Genomic DNA, 20,921 nt, shown 5'->3' on the forward strand with positions numbered 1-20,921 from the left:
ACAACGTGTTCCATATCCTCGCTTCATTCAGAAAACAGAGCCCGGAGCTCGGCCAGGTGGGCTGCTGCCCGTGGCCCACAGCCGCTGCCTTTCGAAGGGCTCTGCTGCTGCTCCACGCGTGTTTCCTCTCTCTCCTCTTAGTGAGAAAGGGCCTTCATAAGAGATCAAGAAACACGATTTCCTGCTCCAAGCACGAGTGGCCAAGGCAAGTGCCCAGGGGCTGCCGAGAAACATCCAGGCATACATGCCCGAGTGGCTACGTGACAGCGGCCGAAGGGAGTCCACGGAGACCCCGGAAAGAAGAAAAAGAAACCGAAGTTGCACTACGACTGGGCTCCTGACGCTAAGGCACTGCATTTCCCTTACTGTAAAAAAAACCAATGGGGAATTTTGGAATTTTGAGGGCTCCGCGGATGCTCCAAAAGGCACAACTTTGCAAAACACCCGGGGGGGGGGGGGTGCATTTGCCCTTCTCAGTTACAACTGCATTGCTGCCAGGCGTCCCACTCCATGGTCTTTCCACGGGTCTTCCCTACGTGAATGGTTTCACATGGAAATGAAAAAAATTTGCTCAAAATAAATTAAAACATCAAGGCGAAAATAAAATTTTTTTTCCTAATATTTGCCTACTTGGAGGGCATATTCTCAGCTGTATTTTTTGTTTCCAAGGGCTCCATCTGTGCACTTTATTTTATTTTTTATTTTACCGTCACCACACCTCAACATACACGTTTCCCTCGGTAGAATCACAATGTCACAGACTCAATTTGTAGCACCGTCTTAATGCATCGTCACCCTAAAAATGAACATTTTTTTTAACGTACGCCTAGGAATATCAGTCATAAAGCATACAACAGCAGACAAAACTACAAAAACTCTCAAAATATTGCCCCCACCCCCACCACGGCCAAATGTATATTTTTTTAAGCTCCCACTGGGGTGGGGGGGATCCATGAAAACAATGAAGAGTTCCACGGGCAGATTTCCGTGAACTTAGCCAGCGTCTGTTCATTGTAAATATTAAACGTGCAAAATCCAACTAAGAGCTGAGCTCCATTCTGTGCAAATAGAATGCTCACCGCGACCCCACAGCAGGCCCCCAGCACACTCGGATGACCCCTTGAGAAATCAGGGGAAAGATTTTCCAACGCAGAAGCAGCTCCTTGACATACCTACGTGACCCCAAAAGAAAGCTAATGTCTGTGGCCAACATCACCTGTCCCCCAAGTGTCACCCGTCAGCACATGGGTTCGCTCCACAGAGCGGAGACCCGTCCCGAAGTATCCTCTCTGCCCAAAGACAGGAAAGCGCTTTAAACGAACTTTCATCAGACTCTGGCCACCTCGGAGTCCGCCTTCATTTGAGGAAGGTTCCCTGGAATCAATTCAAGAATTAACAACCGCAAGCTAAGAAAGCGGGCCGTGGCCCGTGAAGACACGTCTCCTGCCGCGCACGGTGGCCCCGGAGAAACAGGGCTTCCTAAGGAGTGGATGGACCCGGTTCGAGTCTGTTCCCATTGTGACTGACACGAGGCCATCACTTACCCAGGATCCCCAGCCGGTAGTTAATGGTGATGACGATGACATTGCCGTAGCTTGCCAGGACGCTGCCGTCTATCATGTTGCCGGTGCCCTCCATGTAAGACCCGCCGTGGATGTAGACCATTACGGGCTTCTTACTGTTCTGATCATGGATGTCTGGAAAAAAAGCCAAGTAAGGAAACACAATAAAAAATCACACGATTAACTGATGCTAAGGACAAAGGGCATGGGTTACGTCCCCCCCGGTTTGAGCGGAAGCAACCGTGACTCTATTTCTGAAGTGTATGCACCCCGGTAAGACTCTCTACGGAAACTGCTCAATGTCATTATATTCTCTCCCCCTAGAGCTGGCATTCTGAGAAGCATACAGACATCTGGACTAATATGAATGCACATGTACATCTCTGCATAAATCTAAAAGGCTAAAATATAGAGAATTTCGGTGAAATCCTTATTTCCTAAACAGCGCTCCAATCCTCAACGCTGACCTACTGAAGTAGCACGTGGCATTATATTTTCAGCATCTAAGTGTGAAATCAGCCTCAAAATGATGATCGACTTTGCGGTATCCCTGCCCTCCTAATTCAAAGGTGAGCTCGCAGGTTGATTTCCAACGTCACAATGAGAACACAAGAGCAGCAGCGAAACGGTAAATGCTCCACACGGGACAGATGATGACAAAAAGCAAAGAGATGGTTAAAAAAGTATCCACAGAACAGAGACAAGTGACGTCGGAAACGAAGCAAAGCAAGATGTTCGAGCAAATGTCGTTGCTTTCGATTAGTGGCTGCGGTCATAGCACAACATATTTAAGTGACAAACATGAAAGCCGCGTAATAAAAATGACACAACATTCTGGCCTGGAGATGGAATTACTGAAATGCTACATATTTTCCAAAGGAATATAAACCCCCATGGTGATTTGCAACCAATGGGTACCTTAGTGATTACTCTGTTGCTTTATTTAGCAGGGATATAAAAACAATGTTTTGCAATGGTCTGGAGACCATGTGTCCATTTGCGGAGGCCGCTTTCTACAAACGTGTTGATTAGATAACCTGTTTTATCAGTCCTTATGCTTATGTCAAATGTTTAAGAAGTCTGACCTCAGTGATCATTATCTCTGGATATCTGTAGGCAATAGATACACATACGTGTGTAAATAATTTAAATATCTATATGTTATCGAAAGAAACCCAAATGGACCCATGTACATTCATTTTCACCATTTTATCAATCAAGGTTTGTTTCTCCCCCTCCTAATTCACAAAGACACTTCTGAAATCTCAGAAAGGCTTATTTTAAGGACATGCACCACTATCATTTAGACGGTGGCTGCTAATCAAATGAATTGTGAGCACAATGTCGAAATGAGTTCTTTGGCTGCCTTACTAAGGCATGCAGAAGGCTCCAGAAACCCACTGGTCACAGTCAAGTACAGAAAAGAGTATCGTGTTGGGGCCCCTGGGTGGCTCGGGGTTAAGCGTCTGCCTTCGGCTCAGGGCATGACCCCGGGGTGCCAGGATCGAGTCCCGCATCGGGCTCCCCACAGGGAGCCTGCTTGTCCCTCTGCCTGTGCCTCTGCCTCTCTCTGTGTGTGTCTCAGGAATAAATAAATAAAATCTTAAAAAAAAAAAAAAAAAGAGTATCGCAGCCTCATGTCTCTGCAGATACTGAATAGATCACAGAAGAGATCTTATTTTCTCAAATAAAATTCAAATATAAAGTCAAAGTCCTTTATGGATCATCTGTTCATCATGCACTACGTGCAATTTTGAAATACACGGCTGCCTGGGCAGGTGTGGCGTCTTGTGTGATCTACTCCGCTCTCTCTGGCTGCGGATGGAGTGGATTTGACCTGATTTTGTTCACCAGTACTGGCTGTCGGCTACTCCACTGTGGAAAAATGTAGGGGACTGCTTAAAGGGGTTTCCTTGGAGAAAGGGCTAGGTTGACATCTCTGAGTTTTGCAAACACAGAGAACAAGGTTCTCAGGAACTTGAGGTAGTAATAACCAGGTGTTGTATTAATACAAATTAAAAAAGAAAAAAAAAGAAATCATAAGTCATTGGTATTCAGTGAAAATTAGGGGGCATTTTCCGGTAATAAAATGGCAGAGAGAACTCACCACCTGCTTCCCTGCTTTATATTGCCTTTCAGCCCCAAACTCAAGGGACATTCTTCATCCTCTAAATAAATGGAGGTCCGTGCATTTTGCTCTTTGGATGGGAGAAATGTGCTTCTCACCCACCCCATAGAGCCTTCACAGCAACATTGGACGTTCTGTTTTATTTCTCGGAAACAGTCTTTTCTGCTGAAGGCATGAGGATGCCATGTGCTCCTTGTCACTGAGAGGCTACTATCTATCTTTCATATTTCCAGAAGCATCAATTTACTCCTGGCGGCTAATTTGTCAAGTAACTTGAGATCCTCCAAGAAGCAACGTGAACATTTAGGGAGAAGGGGTGAAAAAACTTTTCAAAATAGTCATGGTGTGAAAAGGGAAATGTATAGATCTAGGGGCTTTGAACTTTTTTTTTCCCCAGAACTATGCTATTCCTGCCCCCCCCCCTTAAATGCCTGCTAAACAGCAGCCCTCAGAGAAACAATATCTCATTAAAACACTTTTTCTTGTATTTCACTGTGAGCCAGAGAAGATTCTTTGAAACCTATTTTTAAATCCGTAGGTTTTTAAAAAAAAGGAAACAGAAACAAACAAAAGCAGAAATGCTAGACACCCAAAAAGTCGTATGAAGGTGTCTCACAGAGTTTGGCAGCTTGTAGTAGGAATTAAGAAGACCAAAGCTCCAAAATACAATATGACTTACAAAATAACCTTTGGAAGGAAGAGAAGAAAGTATACATGCATGTTCTAAAATTTTGGTTTCTCTTCTTATGACCAAGCCAAAAAAAAAAAAGAAAAAAAAAAAAAAAGGAAAAGGAAAAAGAAAAAGAAAAAGATGGGCTTCCTTGTAAATAACATTATTATTATTTTTTACTCACTTTCTATTTAGAAATGTTTATACTTCTCACAGGTGGTTTGGATTCATCTATAGGGTCCTTGGGATTAAAAGGGACAGTGGTTTCCAAACAAGAAGAAAATAAAGAAGCACACAAAAGTGTACTCATTTCAGAGAAGGGGAGGAAAAAGAGATTGAAATAAAAAAAAATAGAGAGATAGATATAAAATCATGCATCAGGGTTGAGCTTTGAAAAAACAAAAAATACCTTCATCTTCACCACGGTCATTACTGGTTATATCATCTGCGTGTTTCTTTGTGTTGGCTCCTGGGGTCATATTGAGAAGGAAAATAAAGGGAAAAAAGAGATTCAAAAACAACAGGTTTGCAAAAAAATCAGAAGAGAAAGAGATACTACCCAGTAAAAGAAAAAAAAATGTCACACAAAAAGTTGAAATTTATTACATTTGGATTTCAAAAAAATGAGGTAGGGCAATGCAAAATGCATAAAAACATAAAGATGTCAAAAAGAACAAATTCAAAATGTTACTTGCAAAAAACATCCTCTACCCTGTGAAAATGCAGTTTGGGGGTTAAAATGATAGTACTGCAAAAAAAAGAAAGAAAGAAAGAAAGAGCTAATGTGAGTTTGAAAAAAAGAAAATTAAATCATTAAAAAGGATTTCCCACATTCTTAAAAGAAATGCACATGAAGTATTCAATGTTCCCCTAAATTTTAACGTTATCATGTACATAAATTCATGAAATGTTCCCAATACACTTTGGTTAGTACATTCCATAATGTAAGAGAAAACACATTTATGCAGTAAACACAGAAGGACTTTCAATAAATACTTAAAACTGACATTCGTTTCATGCATAAGAAGTTAAAACAGAGCATTTCAAATACAAATCAGAAATGTTTGTTAGTTACTTAATTTAAATCATGCCATTCACCTCTCACCAGTGGCTAGAGAGCTACTACCTAGTACTTGCTCCTGTTTACTATAAAAACAACAACAAAACTACCATTTTCATTAAGGTTTTCTTAAGACAAGAGAAAACAGGATCCATCATGTTCTCTGTGTTTGAAACCGTTATTAAACACTACTTCAGTGTCATTGCTCGTTGGATTTAAGATAAATAAAGAGCCACCTACCTTGATGACCTGGAACGAAAGCCACATAAGAATCTCCACGGAGACAAAATATGGGGAGGTGGGGGCGCCCCTCACTACACCAAAGAGACTCACGCATTCTGTATGCAGGGCACCATTTTGGTTTTTCACATTTTCCAGATACAACATGCTAAAACACTCGATATGGCCTGAACTGTTTGGTTAATTAGCTCAATTGTCTTCTTCTTATAGACAGACATAGCCCGGGGAATGCATATCCCAGATCCAGTAACTTCCAAAGAGCCTGAATGACATTCTTCTGGAAGTTCTACACAACTCAAAGGAACCCATCGCGTTTCGAAACCAAGATTTGGAGTTGCTGGTCTTGTAGGTCAGTTATGGCTCGCATGTGGTCCATGTTATGTGGGTCAGCATCTCTGCACGAGCAGACCTGGGTGGGAAAACTGATTTGTTGGTTTTTGAGGCTTAAATATTGATTCTCACTGTAGATAATTTCAAGTGACCGATATGAGGTCATTGAAGACAGCTGTGAAGACACGCCTGGGACCTCTTGAACCTCTGGGCTACCAGTAATTCAACCCAAACTACCTAAAAGTAGAGTTGAGTCTTGTAGGAACCCATCTCTTCTCCTTACAACACGTTCTTTTCCAATCCCTTAGAAAGCATCATGACACTGATTATGTCAATCTACTGCAGTCATTAGCTTGATATCAAAATCTATATATATCCAATAATCCCACTGCATTTACATATCCAAAAAAAAAAAAACTCAAAAAAATCAAATGAGTTTGACTGTCTTTGGGGTTGCTTTTGTCAGGGTTTATCAGTATAGAACCTATCTCAAATCGAACTCATGGACTTAAATTTATGATGAAATTGTGTAGAGAAGCCCAAAAGGGATGCTTTTCCTAAGGAACAATACACAAAAACTGTTTTACAAAAAGAGTCCTCTCATTTCTGAAAAAAAAAAAAAAAATCCCATTCATTCTTGGAAGGAGATTGTATAAGATTCTATCCAAACAGGTCACTTCTTACATTTAAAAAAAGAAAGGAGGGGATCCCTGGGTGGCTCAGAGATTTGGCGCCTGCCTTTGGCCCAGGGCGTGATCCTGGAGTCCTGGAATTGAGTCCCACGTCAGGCTCCTGGCATGGAGCCTGCTTCTCCATCTGCCTATGTCTCTGCCTCTCTCTCTCTCTCTCTCTCTCATGAATAAATAAATAAATAAATCTTTAAAAAAAATAAAAAATAAATAAAAACTAAAAAAAGAAAGGCTAGAGAAAAATCAAGAGGTAGTCAGATGCCACAGAGTGAGAACGTGCTCCCGGAGTAAGCTCCTTCCTTCCAACAAAACATGTTCCTTGCAAATTGGCCTCCCTGTAGTTCTAACACAGCCTCCGGAAAACACGCAGGCAACGAGAAGAAGGCGTTCTTTAATGAAGACCCCCGACCTGCACTTTACCCTCCCCAGGAGCCTCTTATAATCCTGCCCCTGCCTGAATGTTCTTGTTCGGGATCGGTTTTCTCTTCCGTGCTGTGGCTGGGAGCACAGAATGACCCGTGCCTTGGCGCTGGCCCAAACAAAGGCCATTCTGCAAGCCAGGTGTGAGGTGAGATACATGCCAGATCCCTCGCTTAAGACCCACCTCTCTGTGCCTTCAGGCTCACTGTGCAAAATGTTTTCTGAAATTTTATTTAAATTCCTTTTGCCTAAAAATAGTATAACACCCAATGCTCATCTCATCACGTGCTCTCCTTCATGCCAGTCACCCAGTTGCAATATTTAAGGGATCTGAACTACGTCTCAGGGCTGGATGAGAGGCACTGCTCGGGGGACATCCCCCCACCCCCCCAAAAAAAGCAGAATTCTAAAGATTAATAAAGCTTTCACAATCTTCATAACATAGCTCCATTGTCGATTAAGTAGTAACCCAGAATAACCTACAGCCTCTTTGATTCCTTCCCAAATTTCTTTGTTAACCAAAGTGTGATTTTTAAGAGCTTGACTGACATATAATGTACATACATGAAATCAAGTCATCAAACCGTAACATTCGATGATTTTTAAAATGGAGTTGTGCAACCATCAGCATAATCCAATTTTAGAACATTTCCATCAACCCTCTGCCCCCCTTAAAAATGATTGTGTCTCATTACAGGGTCCATGTGCCTATCTTGCATCTCACTAATCGACTCTTTCTAGATTGGTCATTTTTGAGTGTTTTGTATAAAAGAGGTCATATAATACGTAGTCTTTTGTGTCTGCTTTCTTTCACTTAGCATAATGTTTCCAAAGTCATGCACGCTGTATCAGGAACCAGTTCTTTCATCTTTAATATGGATGAATAATACTGCACACTCTATGGAGACACCAAATTTTGTTCTTCCATCCATCAGCTAAAGGCCATTTGTACTATTTTCACTTGGTGGCCATTTGTACTATTTTCACTTGGTGGCCATTAGGAATCGTGCTGCTATAAATATTTGGGTACAATGTTTTTGTTTGGGTATATGGCTGTTGGGTAGATATCTACGAGTGAGATTATTATTTTATAGGGCAAAGTGACATTTAATGTTCTAAGAAACTGCCGGACTGTGTCCCAAATCAGCTGCATCATTGTGCATTTCCATCAGCGCATATACGGGCTCCAGCTTCTGCATCCTCTAGCCAACGTGTTATCGTTTCGGTTTATAGCCATCCTAAAGAGCGTGAAATAGTATCTCCTTGTGGTTTATATTCTGGAGCTTGCTAATGACGTAGTGACGTCCAGCATCTTCTGTACCATCGTCTTTGGTGGGATGTCTGCTCAAGTAGTTTGCCCATCTTTAAAAGCAGATTCTTTGTCCTCTGTTGTTGAATTTTTCAGATATAGGTCTTGGCCCAGAAATGTGACCTGCAAATTTTGTCTCCCATTCTGGGTCATCTCTTTCGGTCTTCTCGATGGTGTCTTTCAAAGTGCAAAAGTTTGCTGTTTGATTTTGATGAGGCCAATTTTATCAATTTTCTTTCAACGCTTGCACTTTTGATATCATCTCTAAGAAATCCTTGCCTAACCCGTGACCCTGAAGATGTTGTCGTATGCTCTTTCCTACACATTTAAGAGCTGTAGTTCTTACAACTTTCAATTATTTGACTATGAGGTTAGGGTTGAGATTCATTGTTTGCATAGGACTATGCTATTTTTTCGGCACCATTTACTGAAACACTAACTTCTCCTTCATTCAATTCTTGAGATACCTGGATGGCTCAGTGGTTGAGCATTTGCCTTCGGCTCAGGGCATAATGCCGGGGTCCTAGGATGGAGTCCTACATCAGGCTCCCTGTGGGGAGCCTGCTTCTCCCTCTGCCTGGGTCTCTCTGCCTCTCTCTGTGTATCTTTTATGAATAAATAAATAAAAATCTTTTAAAAAATAAAAATAAAAAATTCTGGAGACACCATTGCTGAAAACCAGTTGACGATAAATGCTAGGATTCTGTTTATTTCTGGGATCTGTTAATTATATCCCATCCCGTGTGTCTATCCACATGAGTCCCCAACTGTAATGATGACTATAGCTCTAGAGTATGCTTTAAAATGGGGAAGGAGAAAGCTCCAGCCTTCTCCTGCTTTTTCAAGATAGTTTGCTTATTCCAGATCCTCTGCCTTTCCACAGAAATTTTTTAAATAAGCTTGTCAACTGAAGGGAAAAAATATCACCCACTGAGATTTTGACAGAAATTATTTGCCCGACCACAATTTTGAACTAATTATATATAGCGGAGTGTGACCCAGAAACATAATTAGATACCACCTTTAATGTACTATGTATATTTAATTTTTCACCCTTTTGTTCTTTTTTTAGTAAGCTGTTGCTATATTTTTCCTTGTAAATATAACTAATTAAATGGCCTCAAAGACAACAGACTTCTCTAGAATATCTAATTTACTAAGAATCATGAACTGTGGGGGAAAAGGTTCTGCTGGGATTTATTCTAGAGTAAACCCATTTTTCTGCGTGCCAAAAAATGGTATTTCAAAAGCTATACACACCATGAGTTTTTTCTTCCCTCTTCACATCTACACTTTTCCCCAAATATCAGAAAAATATTTCTTTGCATCTAATAGCCTATCAACCTCCATTGGGAAGTAGCTGTAAATATTAAAGGGAATACTTAAGCAACTTCAAACAAATGTATAGCTGTTCCATTATTAAAATTTAAGTATGATTTTATAAATAAAATATCTCAATGTCCCTAGCCCTGAAGGATGTCCATCATTTTTTCATATCCGTTCTTCTGATGTTCCTTTTTCAGGCAAAATCTCCATCACTTTCTAAAGTAAAGCTATGTAAACGAGTACTTTGTATCCTAATTGGAACAGAAATACTTTGTAGAGAATTCAGGAAAGGCAGACCAAGGTGAGGGGGAAAATGACAATCCTCTCAGTGCTGCTGTTAATATTTTGAGGATAGAAGTAATTTTGTATTTCCTCTTTTTACTATGCATTAACTTCATTGCCACTGATGTATGCAAGTCATCAAACACAGTCATCAGATAGTGTGAGGCGATCACATTACTTAAGCAAGAATATAAAGAAATGATAGAACCGAGACAACCCCTGGGGTTGTTGCTCTTAGGGTGAGATACTCTACTGAAAATGTATGAAATTGTATTGAAATGTGTAGCATGAGATACTATGTTGAAAATGTATCGAAAATGTAGCATGAGATACTGTATTGAAAATGTATCAAGGGATCCCTGGGTGGTGCAGCGGTTTGGCGCCTGCCTTTGGCACAGGGCGCGATCCTGGAGACCCGGGATCGAATCCCACGTCGGGCTCCCGGTGCATGGAGCCTGCTTCTCCCTCTGCCTATGTCTCTGCCTCTCTCTCTCTCTCTCTCTCTCTCTGTGACTATCATAAATAAATAAAAATTAAAAAAAAAAGAAAATGTATCAAAAAGATATTGAAAATGTAGTCTTTGGATAGTGTGAGGCAATCAGATGATTTATGCAAGAATGTAAAGAAATGATAAAACCGAGAAAACCCTTAGGATTGTTGCTCTTAGCCTGAGATATTGTATTGCAAATGAGTTTGCAGTTATATCTTTTTTTTATTTTTTTTTGTCTCTTAAGAGTGCAGATTCTAAGTGCAGGTTAGCCTTGTTATCTTAAATACAAAAAGAGCATGTCTTAGCTAAATGCATTAGTTTCATTAACAGGGGAAGTAGTGTAATGGGTTATGGTGGAAATAAATGCATTCCTGGCCATCACGGATGTGTGTGTGATTGATTAGTTTGTCACTTGGCCCTCTCAGAGGAATACTTCTTTAATCTTCTAATTTAATAACGGGCAATAAGCTGAATGGGACCAGCCCACGACAAATGGCCCATGCCTCATTACTTAATTCACTGGTAAACCCATTTGTCTTACAAACCTGTATTGACCCTTTAAATATGCTAGCCTTGACCACCAACAGGCTCTAACCAGAATAAATACTCCACACATAAATTTCAACACGTCTTCGAACGTTTACTTGAACACGATTAGCTCAGTGAATCTGAAACTTAACAGGGAACACTTAATCTGAGAGTTTCATCGAAAGCACGTGGAGTTTGGACCGAGCATGACCTACGGAAAAGCTGACTCTCCACCTTTGAAGGAATCAGCCTAGCTCTGTTTGTTTGTTTTTTTTTTTTTTTTTTTTTTTTTTTTATTCCTGAAATCAGAACATCTGAACAAGATGGGATTTCACTCAGTGAAAATGTGTGCAAGTCTGCGAAGCCTGGCAAATGCAGGCCTCAATGAAGGGGTTTGGAATACCTCTTGGTTACGCAATGCATGGAGGTGCAAGACAGCAAGAGCGGCCATGGGCAGCGAAGACCATCCGTGTTTAGTGTGGAAGGAGGATTGTGGGTGCTCAGAGAGCCTTAGAAAGAGAAGATGAAGAAGTTGACTACATGAAAGTGGATTACTCTCAAGTCATCAGGAGGGTTGTGATTGGAAACAAATTTTAGGAGACCTCTGCTCCAAGGACACATGAAGGGATACGTAGACATGCAGAGTTACAGACTGTGGTCTTGCGGTCAGATACCTACAATTCACCCCACAGATAACAGAAATAATTGGAGGGTTTTTCTTTTTTTTTTTTTTTTATGTTTTCTTCTTTTTCTCTGACTGGCTTTGGAAGACAGAGTGGGAGAAATAGGAATAATATATTTTTAAATTTCTTTTGGGATTCCAAATGTATGGGTCTCTGATACACATTTGTGTTTTTTTGTGTTTTTTTTTTTTATTAAGATCTCAAGGCATTGCATGGCCTTACATTAGCATTTTTTGTTGTGAATCTGGTTATTGAAATGCCTCTGATCAGGGAATAAAAGACAAATCCTATTAGATTGGAGTCTCTCCTTTTTATTAGAACGTTCAGCCGAGAGAATATATTACCTCCCCACACAATCTCCATGAGTTGGAGATTAAATCACAATGCATTTAAAAGCTGGAACTAATTTAATATGGGATTATGCTACATGTGTTTTCTGCACCTGTATTTAGAAAACTCATGTTGAAAATGAAACTGGTTTTTATTTGACCTGAGATAGGTCCAGAGATGTTGTGTAATAAAAAATGATAAACCTCCGTAGGTGTGTATGTAGGTATGTATAGTCATTCTCCCGGCCAAGAGGTTCTGGAAGATTTTGAGTTCTTTGGCATAGTTTTAACTATAATAAAAGCTTCTTTCTGTAGTCAGAGCACAGGTGCCGGTGACTGGATGCGTCTCTACGCCAGGAATTTCTGGTTATGGCCCAGGCATTACAGGGAGCTGAGACCTTTGGCTTATTGTCTCTTTGCTGTCGACGTAGAGCAATAAACTATGTACATCTCAGAGCACCTTGTCTATTTCTACCGATCAAATCTGTCAAGTTGCCTTTGGCGTTCCTTGTCTGTGTGTCTGACGTGGGGACGAGTGCACAACCATCCCCTAGAAATGAACTTTGTTTAGATTCATGCAGAATCATCCCCCTCTGCAATTCCTGAGTGTGTTGTACCAGAGATGCTAAGTGAATGTCCTCAGTGAAGGTTCCTAAAAATATTTTTAAGAAGCACATGTCAGAATCTTTGGAATGCAGGATAATATCTTTAAGTGCAGGCAGGGACTTTTGCCGCTAGGTCTGCTTTTGAACTCAGCTGACTGGCTACAGAAGAGCTGTTCCTTGCTCTCTCTGTCAGGGAGAGACAAAAGGATGTCATGATACAGACAACACAACTGTCAACCAAGAGAAATGTCTCTCATCTGTTTCTCAGTGTGCTTATGGTCACTCGACACATTCTCAATAAAGGACTCTGTGATTGGCTCAAAATATAAATTTCCATGTCCTCTCCCAGGAAAATATGGCACCATCGCCAGCTGCTAACACACCAGTTGGGGCCAAGAAAAAGTGAAAGGAAGAGACACAGGTCACCCCCAAGCCAAAAACGTTATGAGGGATCACATGTCTGACATATTTTAATCACCGCTACCAACCAGACCAGCATGTCCCAGTTGGGGACCTACCCCTTCAAGTCTCGGTTTTGCAAAGAGGATGTAGAGAACAACCAGTCAGCCCAAAATGGACACAGACGTCATAAAAGGGAAATAAGCTGTTGTTGCTGTTGTGAGCTGCCAAAATTGTGGGCTCTTTTGCTGAGCAGCCCAACCATTTGCTTCTTTTCCTGAGATATGCATTGACACACACTCACACACAACACACTCACACACATGCAGCATGCATACACAGAGCAGCACACAGCCTCCTAACATCCCAACACACACCTCGATCCAACAAATCATTTTAGATCAGAAATGCGTCTGGCTCCCCAGTGCACTAGAAATTTGCAAGTCAACGCCAACATGGTAGTTTTCCCTTTAGGTGCGTGTTTACTGTTACAGAAAATAACTTTTTTGGGGGGGGTGGTACTTGGCACTAATTAGTATGTAGGTGACTATACTGTAGTTTAAAAAAGGGAACATCAACATACTTCATAGCTACGTATTTATGGTGACTAAGAACACCACTATCATGATTATATGCTAAAATAACTAAGACAAGGAAGGGGCATCTTGGCGGCTCAGTCTGTAAAGTGTCCAATTTTGGCTCAGGTCATGATCTCAGGGTCATGAGATCGAGTCCTGTGTCAAGCTCATGCTCAGCACAGAGTCTGCTGGAGATTCTCTCTCTCCCCCTGCCCCTCCCTCCACTCATGCTCTCTCTCTAAAAAATAAATAAAAAATAGTTAAGATGAGGAAAAAGTCCACTATTTATTTCAGTCATCAGGGATTTTCTGAAGAAAGAGCTTAAACGAATCACATATCCAGAAATACCACTATGCACAACTTTCCTTCACATCTGCTGGTTCTCCGGTTAACACACAAATGTTGTCTTCCACAAAGCAAGCACTCCATAAATATTGGCTCATATTATTGCTGGAAGTGGTATTATTTCTCATGGCTCCCTGTACATTTTGCTGCACTTTTCTGCCTCTCAGATTTTGCTCCTGCAGCAGTTTCTTCCTAGCATCTGAGATGATGATTGATTGAACCCCTCCTCCCCAAACTTACTCTTCAACTTTGAAAACTGATGAACGCCTGGTCCTGGGGCCATCAAATCAAGGGCATATCCCCCAGGTTCTACTCCTCAAAGTAGAAATCCTCTCTTTATTAATGTCTTCAGCAGCATTTTGTGGGTATCCCTGTTACATTTGAGCTGTATGTTGATGATGTGCTCCCCATGAGGAGAGCAGGTGCACCCTTGTCCCTAGATCCTTTACTGTGCAACCCAAATCACGTAGAATGTCCATCAATGGGTGACTAGATAAAGCAATGTGGTATATTATCGATTTTGTATATATATATATCTAAATCTACAATCCATATATATCACATATACCCACAGTGGAATATTATTCGGGCATGAGAAAAGAAAGAAATCCTGCCATTTGCAACACCATGGATGGACCTTGGGGTTTTGCATTACACTAAAGCGAGATAAGCCAGACAGGAAAAAGACAAAAGCTATGTGATCCCACTTACGCGTGAATTCTCAAAAAGCTGAACTGGTAAAAATAGACAGTACAATGGCTGTTCCCAGGGGCTGCAGGTGGGGGAATTCCATTTAGGAGTCAGAGAAGGGAGATACGATTGATATCCACATTTTGTTTGCCTTTTTTATTAAATAAAATTAAATTTTAGGACAGTTTTTGATTTAGAGAAACATCATCAAGTTAGAGAGTTTCCCTATGCCTCACACCCAATTTGCTCTAGTATTAACACTGAACATGAATCTGGTTCATTTGTTATAATTAATGAGCCAATACAGAAATATTATAATTAACAAAAGTCTGTAACCTATTCATTTTTTTTCTCAGTATTTGCTTAATATCCTTCTTTGTTCACCTTCCATTTCAGTCCTCAAGGCTCCATAAGCTCTTCTTGGCTATGAGAGATTCTCAGTTTCCTTGTTTTTGATGACTTTGAAGTTGTTTTTTTAAAGAATTTGTTTATTTATTCATGGGAGACACAGAGAGAGAGAGAGAGAGAGGCAGAGACACAGGCAGAGGCAGAAGTAGGCTCCATGCAGGGAGCCTGACGTGGGACTCGATCCAGGGTCTCCAGGATCACGCCCTGGGATGAAGGCAGTGCTAACTGCTGAGCCACCCAGGCTGACCTGATCTTGACAGTTTTGAAGACCTCCTTTCCAGGAATTTTGTAGAATATCCCACAAGTGGCTTTTGTCTGGATTTTCCATGATTCGATGGGGTTATGAAATTTGAGTGGGGGGAAGCTTCCACGGGAGCCCACAGGTGCCCTCCTGAACACATCATGTCAAGGGTGCATGGTTGTCACCATGACTCATCACTGGTGATGCTGGCCTTGAACACCTGGATGAGGTGTGCTTGCCAGGTTGCTCTACTGTAAAGTTGGAACCTCTCTCAGTATCACATTCTTTGGAAGGAGATTAGCACACACAGCTAAACCTCAGGAGTAGAGGTTGAAGGCAAGGCTCTCCATAAATTATCTAGAATGTGTCTGCATGGGAGATGCATTCAACTGCCCCATGGTAGGGAGAATAACATCTCCCATTCCCCCAAAGAGATCCACATTCTAATCCCCAGAACCTGAGGATATGATACGATATGTGACAAGGGGGAGTGAAATTTGCAGATGCAATTAAGAGTAATAATCAGCCAACATTTAAATAAGGGAATTATCCAGGATTATCCAGATGGGTACAATGTAATCAAAAGTGGATTCACAGTGGATCAAAGAGGGGGCAGTCAACCAAGAAGGGCAAGTGTCCTCTATGATTGAAAAAGACAAGGAAGACATTGGATCCTAGATTCTTCAAAAGGAATGCCATCTTATCAACACCTTGATTCTACCCAGTCAGATCCATTTGGGATTTCTGACCTCCAAGTGTATAAGATAAATTTATGTTGTCTTAAGCCCATAACAATGCGGTGAGTGGTTACAGCAGAAATAGGAAACTCCTAAGGCCTGATTTATTTATTCATTCAGGCCTTTATGTCAATATGAGGTAATGGATATTTATTTTATACTTTGAGTTATTACCCACTACTTATTTTGTTCCTCAAATAATTGCTGAAGCATTGACCACTGAGAATGCTTTTATTTGACTTCTGTGCCCCTTTGATATACCCCTATCATTGCGGTTTAGTTTGGGTTTTATTTGTTTTTGTTTTGTTTTGTTTTGTTTCATGTTGTTAGCAGTTACTCACTGTAAAGTGCTCCAGGCTCATCGTGTCTCTTTCCTGACCCATTTCTAGAATGAGACACACTTCCAAGGAGCCCAGATTCCTTCTATGTGACATCTGCATTTTAGAAGTCGAGAAGCTGAAGGAGACCAAAAGTGGGTGACTTGCCCAAAGAATGCAAGACCTCCTTGGTGACTCAGCTGATGGTTACGTAATAGCCTTCAGAGTACACGCTTGGGTCTATAATTCATACTAGCTGGTGACAGAGTAAAAACGTTCACTCATCCTGCTGGTCTTTCTATTACTATTACTTGATGCAAAGTGATGGGTTAGTCTCTGGCGAGGTAGCTTCGTTTTGCACACCACATAAATGATAAAACACAGGGATGATTAAGCCCTAAGATGTTATTTAGGTATACAACTAAGCCAAGGATGGCCAGCTGGTGTTCGGAGAAAGGCACTACCCGGATGTTGGAAATTATGGTTTGAAGGAAAGAAGATGTTCTAGAAGAGGAGTCGATGCAGAGACCTGTCTGACTGGGGGTGAGTCTCTAAATCATCAGAGTATCATTCATCAAGTAGAGCCATTCGTTGGGCAAGCCTGTGGCAATGAGCATGAAGAACACACTTGTGTTTCAGATATAGTCCTATGCGTTGGTGATAAGAGATTTTTAAGATATGGCAAGCCATTGCCCCCCAAGGACTCAGAATCCCTGGGTAATGCTGTAAACATAAAATACTTCCCAGCTTTATTAAACAAATCTTGATAATATCTAATTTACCTTGATTTCTATGTTATGATATATTTACATTAGCATTGTATTATTTCCGAAAATAATGCCATGCGGTGATTGTACGATGGGATTTTCTTTAATACAACTGTTTAATCCCATACCCTTAATGACTCTAAGCCAATCAATTCATTCTATTATAAACCCATAAAGCCTTTGCTTCGGGCCAAGATGTAAGCTTAATATCTCTCTAGGTGTTTACGGATTTATGCTAAATGAGTTCCATTTTTAAAAGCATGTTATTTTGAGATCCACAGACAAAGTCATTGCCAGCTTAATGATTTCATTTCTTTGGTAATTATATGCAATTTTAGGTATTTATGAAAATCTTTCCAGATAATGGATTTTGGTTTATATTATTATTACTTTCAGTTTCAGAAACAGGGAATGATGACATTCAGCTCAAAATATTTAACAATATAAAAAAGAGTTAGTAAGAAGGTGGTAAATAGTGTTAAAATATCTTTAAATACCGGTCCTTTATTGAGAAAACCCATTCTTGCTGCCATGGCCACATCTGCCTGCTGGTCAATATCTCAACCAGCTCTCAAGATTTGGATAAAACCTCTTCTTTGCAGGGTCCTCCCCTAAGAAGTAACTTCCCAAGTATAGTGTCTAAATAGCATCCTGATGCAAATTTCCCAACGGGAACACCCATAAAAAGAAGGAAAAATGTGAGCATCATAGTAAACCAAGAATAGCAGAATACCTAAAGGTTATGCCTGGTGGGTTTCTATTGATTCCATTAAGGAGCCTAAAGAGAGCTCAGCCTTGCTCAAGGATCTCCCCAAGGCACTGCCACATTGGGAATTGTTCTAGTAACGTGATAGGAAATAAAGCGAAGAACATCTGGGACCACCTTGCAAATAGCCACATATCACAGAGAATACGTGCCTTTCTATACAAACCAAAAAAAAAAAAAAACCTAGGAAATGTATTCCAGAAATAGACATTATTTCAGGAAATCTCCTGCCTCCAAACATCTCTATGTATACATTCAAATTGGACAAAATCTAAGCCAGCCAAAACATACAGGTGAGAGAGCTGGTTGGTGCATGCAAATGGCTAGTTGCTGACTTCTGCAGAGTTGGACAATTCAGGAAAAGCCCTGAAAGCTCTCTGTTATAATCTGCAAACTCAGCTGGTACAGAGTATTTGAGTGTCAACTAAAATTTTGATTAACTACTACTTCACTAATACTTCATATTGACAAATACCCTTAATGTCCTGGTAAGGGACAGTGCCGCCTGGAGGACTACCTTGTTGAAAATGGAATTTGAGGGTTGGTTCAATGGGTCACTAACTGCAACGAGTAAGGCGACTCCCAGGTATGTGTCATGGTGGTCTGGGGACACCTGTTGCGTGATGAGGAGTTGCCCGGCCACTGACACAGGATAGGACCTGTCACAGATGCACCTGCTAGCAGACACCTTCTGTGGGTCCATCCTAACTTGCTCAAAGATGAGGAAAGAGAAAAACAAAACAAAACAAAAAGAAACAGCATGTGTTTCACGGAGAATGAAGTAGCATAGAATAAAAGATAAGCACAGCCTTCGGAAGAATCTAAGACAGCACTGAGATAACCGTTTCTCATGGAGTGAAAAACAAGATGTAGCTTCTTCAGTGCAGGGGCATGAAAGGGGAAGAGTCTGATAGAGAAAGAAGAGGGTGAGCAGGTAAAGGTAGATGCAGAGAAATGGGAAGTGTAGCAAGAACAAAAACACACTCTCCGTAAGGAAAAAAGCATAAACCAAAGTGTGCCTTAGATCTGAATACAGGCAAATCCACAAAGAGACACTATACCACAGAAGTGCGTCTTCAGGGGGAACCCAGGTATACACTGTACTTATCCATTTAAACATCTTCACGTGAGGCTAGTTTGGAAGAGAACTACCACGAGGAGAGAGGAACTTTGATAGGAAGAAACTCCATGATCAACTCTTGACGTCTTGTCAGGTGTAAAGACCATCAGGGTTTCCAAAGGCAGAAACTGCCAGGGCGCTCCGCACCACAAGGACACTTCAAATGGCAACCGTACACTAAACAAAGCTACCATGAGGAATCCAAGCATGTCCTCACGCGTCTTCCAGTGACCACTTTGAGGAATAAAATGCTCATTTTTTTTCTAAAGGAAGACTTGTCATGATCCGAGAGGAATTATGTTTACTGTAAGAATGCTGAACGTGGTTCAAGAGGAAAAAGGGTGGTATTTCATGAACAGTGGAAAGAGCAGAGCCAAATGGAAACCAGATGGAAGATCAAAAGCAAAGTATTTGAAAGATGGCAAGTAGCACTTGGTCCAATGGATAGGTTTCGTGAAAGGATTTGAGTATCTGGAATATTTATGTTGGCAGGGAACCTTTTTGTAATCCTGCCGATGAAGTATGGACATATTCCTACACGGAACACGCTCTGGGGAAGGGTGAGTGATGTGAATTTTCACTAAAAGTGTAGGCGAGGAAATGATGTCATGACCATCATTTTTCAAGATACTTCTGCAAGTTCCAGTCAATATGTTAAAAATAAAAGTAATGAGAGCTGAAAATATTCAAAAGCAGACACAATAAAGTCATTCCTGCATATGATTACCTACCCAGGAGAGAAAAATTCAGAACATCAACTAAATAAATGAGCGTAGATGAGGTATTAGTTATGATGGCATGAAATCAATACGCAAAATCAATTTTCATACTTATGAATATTAACATATCTAAAAAGAAATGCTTTTTATATTAACAAGAAATGGCCTGATCATACCTTACAAAGCAGATAAAACACATTGTATAATATAAAATCTGAGACACATAAAAGACTTGTACACATTCAGAAGCTTTCGGTGGCAGAAATTAATTGTGTGAACAACATCAATGTATTTTCAAAATGATTTGTTGATTTAAAATAGTGAGATTTTTTTTGGGTAATAACAAAGTCATTCTAGCACGATTCTGGAAAAAAATATGCAAGTGTGAATAATTTTGGATTGAATAAGGTAGATTTTTCTTCTGCCCTCATTATTTATTGTGCTATTAATAATATTAGCATGAGGATGATGAAGTCTTTCTTTTTAGGAAGTGCCATTAACCAAACACTTGAAAGAGACAGAAGAATAACAAGTTCATCTTAGGGCAAAATAAATTCTGTATTAATTAAAAATTTATACTTCAAAAACAATGATTATGTTTATCAGGCTATTATATAATGTTTAGATTGGTATTTTGAGCCAACAGATATTAATATATAAAGAAAGACAGCATTTATCAATACAGATGCTGGTATTTCTATGTTAACACACAAACACAATTATATAATATATATATATATAGTCAGGTTTTATAGTGATATTCTCTGAATTTTGCTATGAGTATACAGAGAAACAGACACGTATAACACATACATATAATGCATATACTTTTATCTTTTATTAAACATTTTACATTTATGTGTGTATAGAAATATATAGAATTTAAAATGGTAAATAATAGAAGCAAATGTGTAAAAAATTTATATATATATATATTTTAATGAATAATGGAATCAGGATATATATGTATATTTTGTAGAAATACATACATATATATTTAATAAAGAATAATATCACTCCATAAGTATAGATATATTTAAATGTATATATATTTATTTTCTATACTTATATATTTATTTTGAATTTAAACTTATACAAATATATAAAATATAAATATTAAATAATACTTTATATTATTTTAATTTTTCACTATTTAAATTTCAATAAAATTTTATATTATTAA

At 39.9% G+C, this 20,921-nt stretch overlaps 1 protein-coding gene across 10 annotated transcripts in view; it reads right to left on the bottom strand.

The window, feature by feature from the left end:
* NLGN4X (neuroligin 4 X-linked) overlaps positions 1-20,921 on the bottom strand; it is a 306,762-nt gene that overhangs the window by 111,512 nt on the left and 174,329 nt on the right. For 6 of the 10 annotated variants that reach the window (XM_025435839.3, XM_025435843.3, XM_025435869.3 and 3 more), the window contains 2 exons: positions 4,770-4,829; positions 1,545-1,697 (listed from right to left, as the gene is read on the bottom strand). In XM_025435839.3, coding sequence (XP_025291624.1) covers positions 1,545-1,697; positions 4,770-4,829 — 213 coding nt within the window. The remainder of the gene's footprint in view (positions 1-1,544; positions 1,698-4,769; positions 4,830-20,921) is intronic. The other 4 variants (XM_035711464.2, XM_025435889.3, XM_025435906.3 and 1 more) reach the window with 1 other exon arrangement.

The sequence above is a fragment of the Canis lupus genome, chromosome X, assembly GCF_003254725.2.
Source record: "Canis lupus dingo isolate Sandy chromosome X, ASM325472v2, whole genome shotgun sequence".
NCBI lineage: Eukaryota > Metazoa > Chordata > Mammalia > Carnivora > Canidae > Canis > Canis lupus.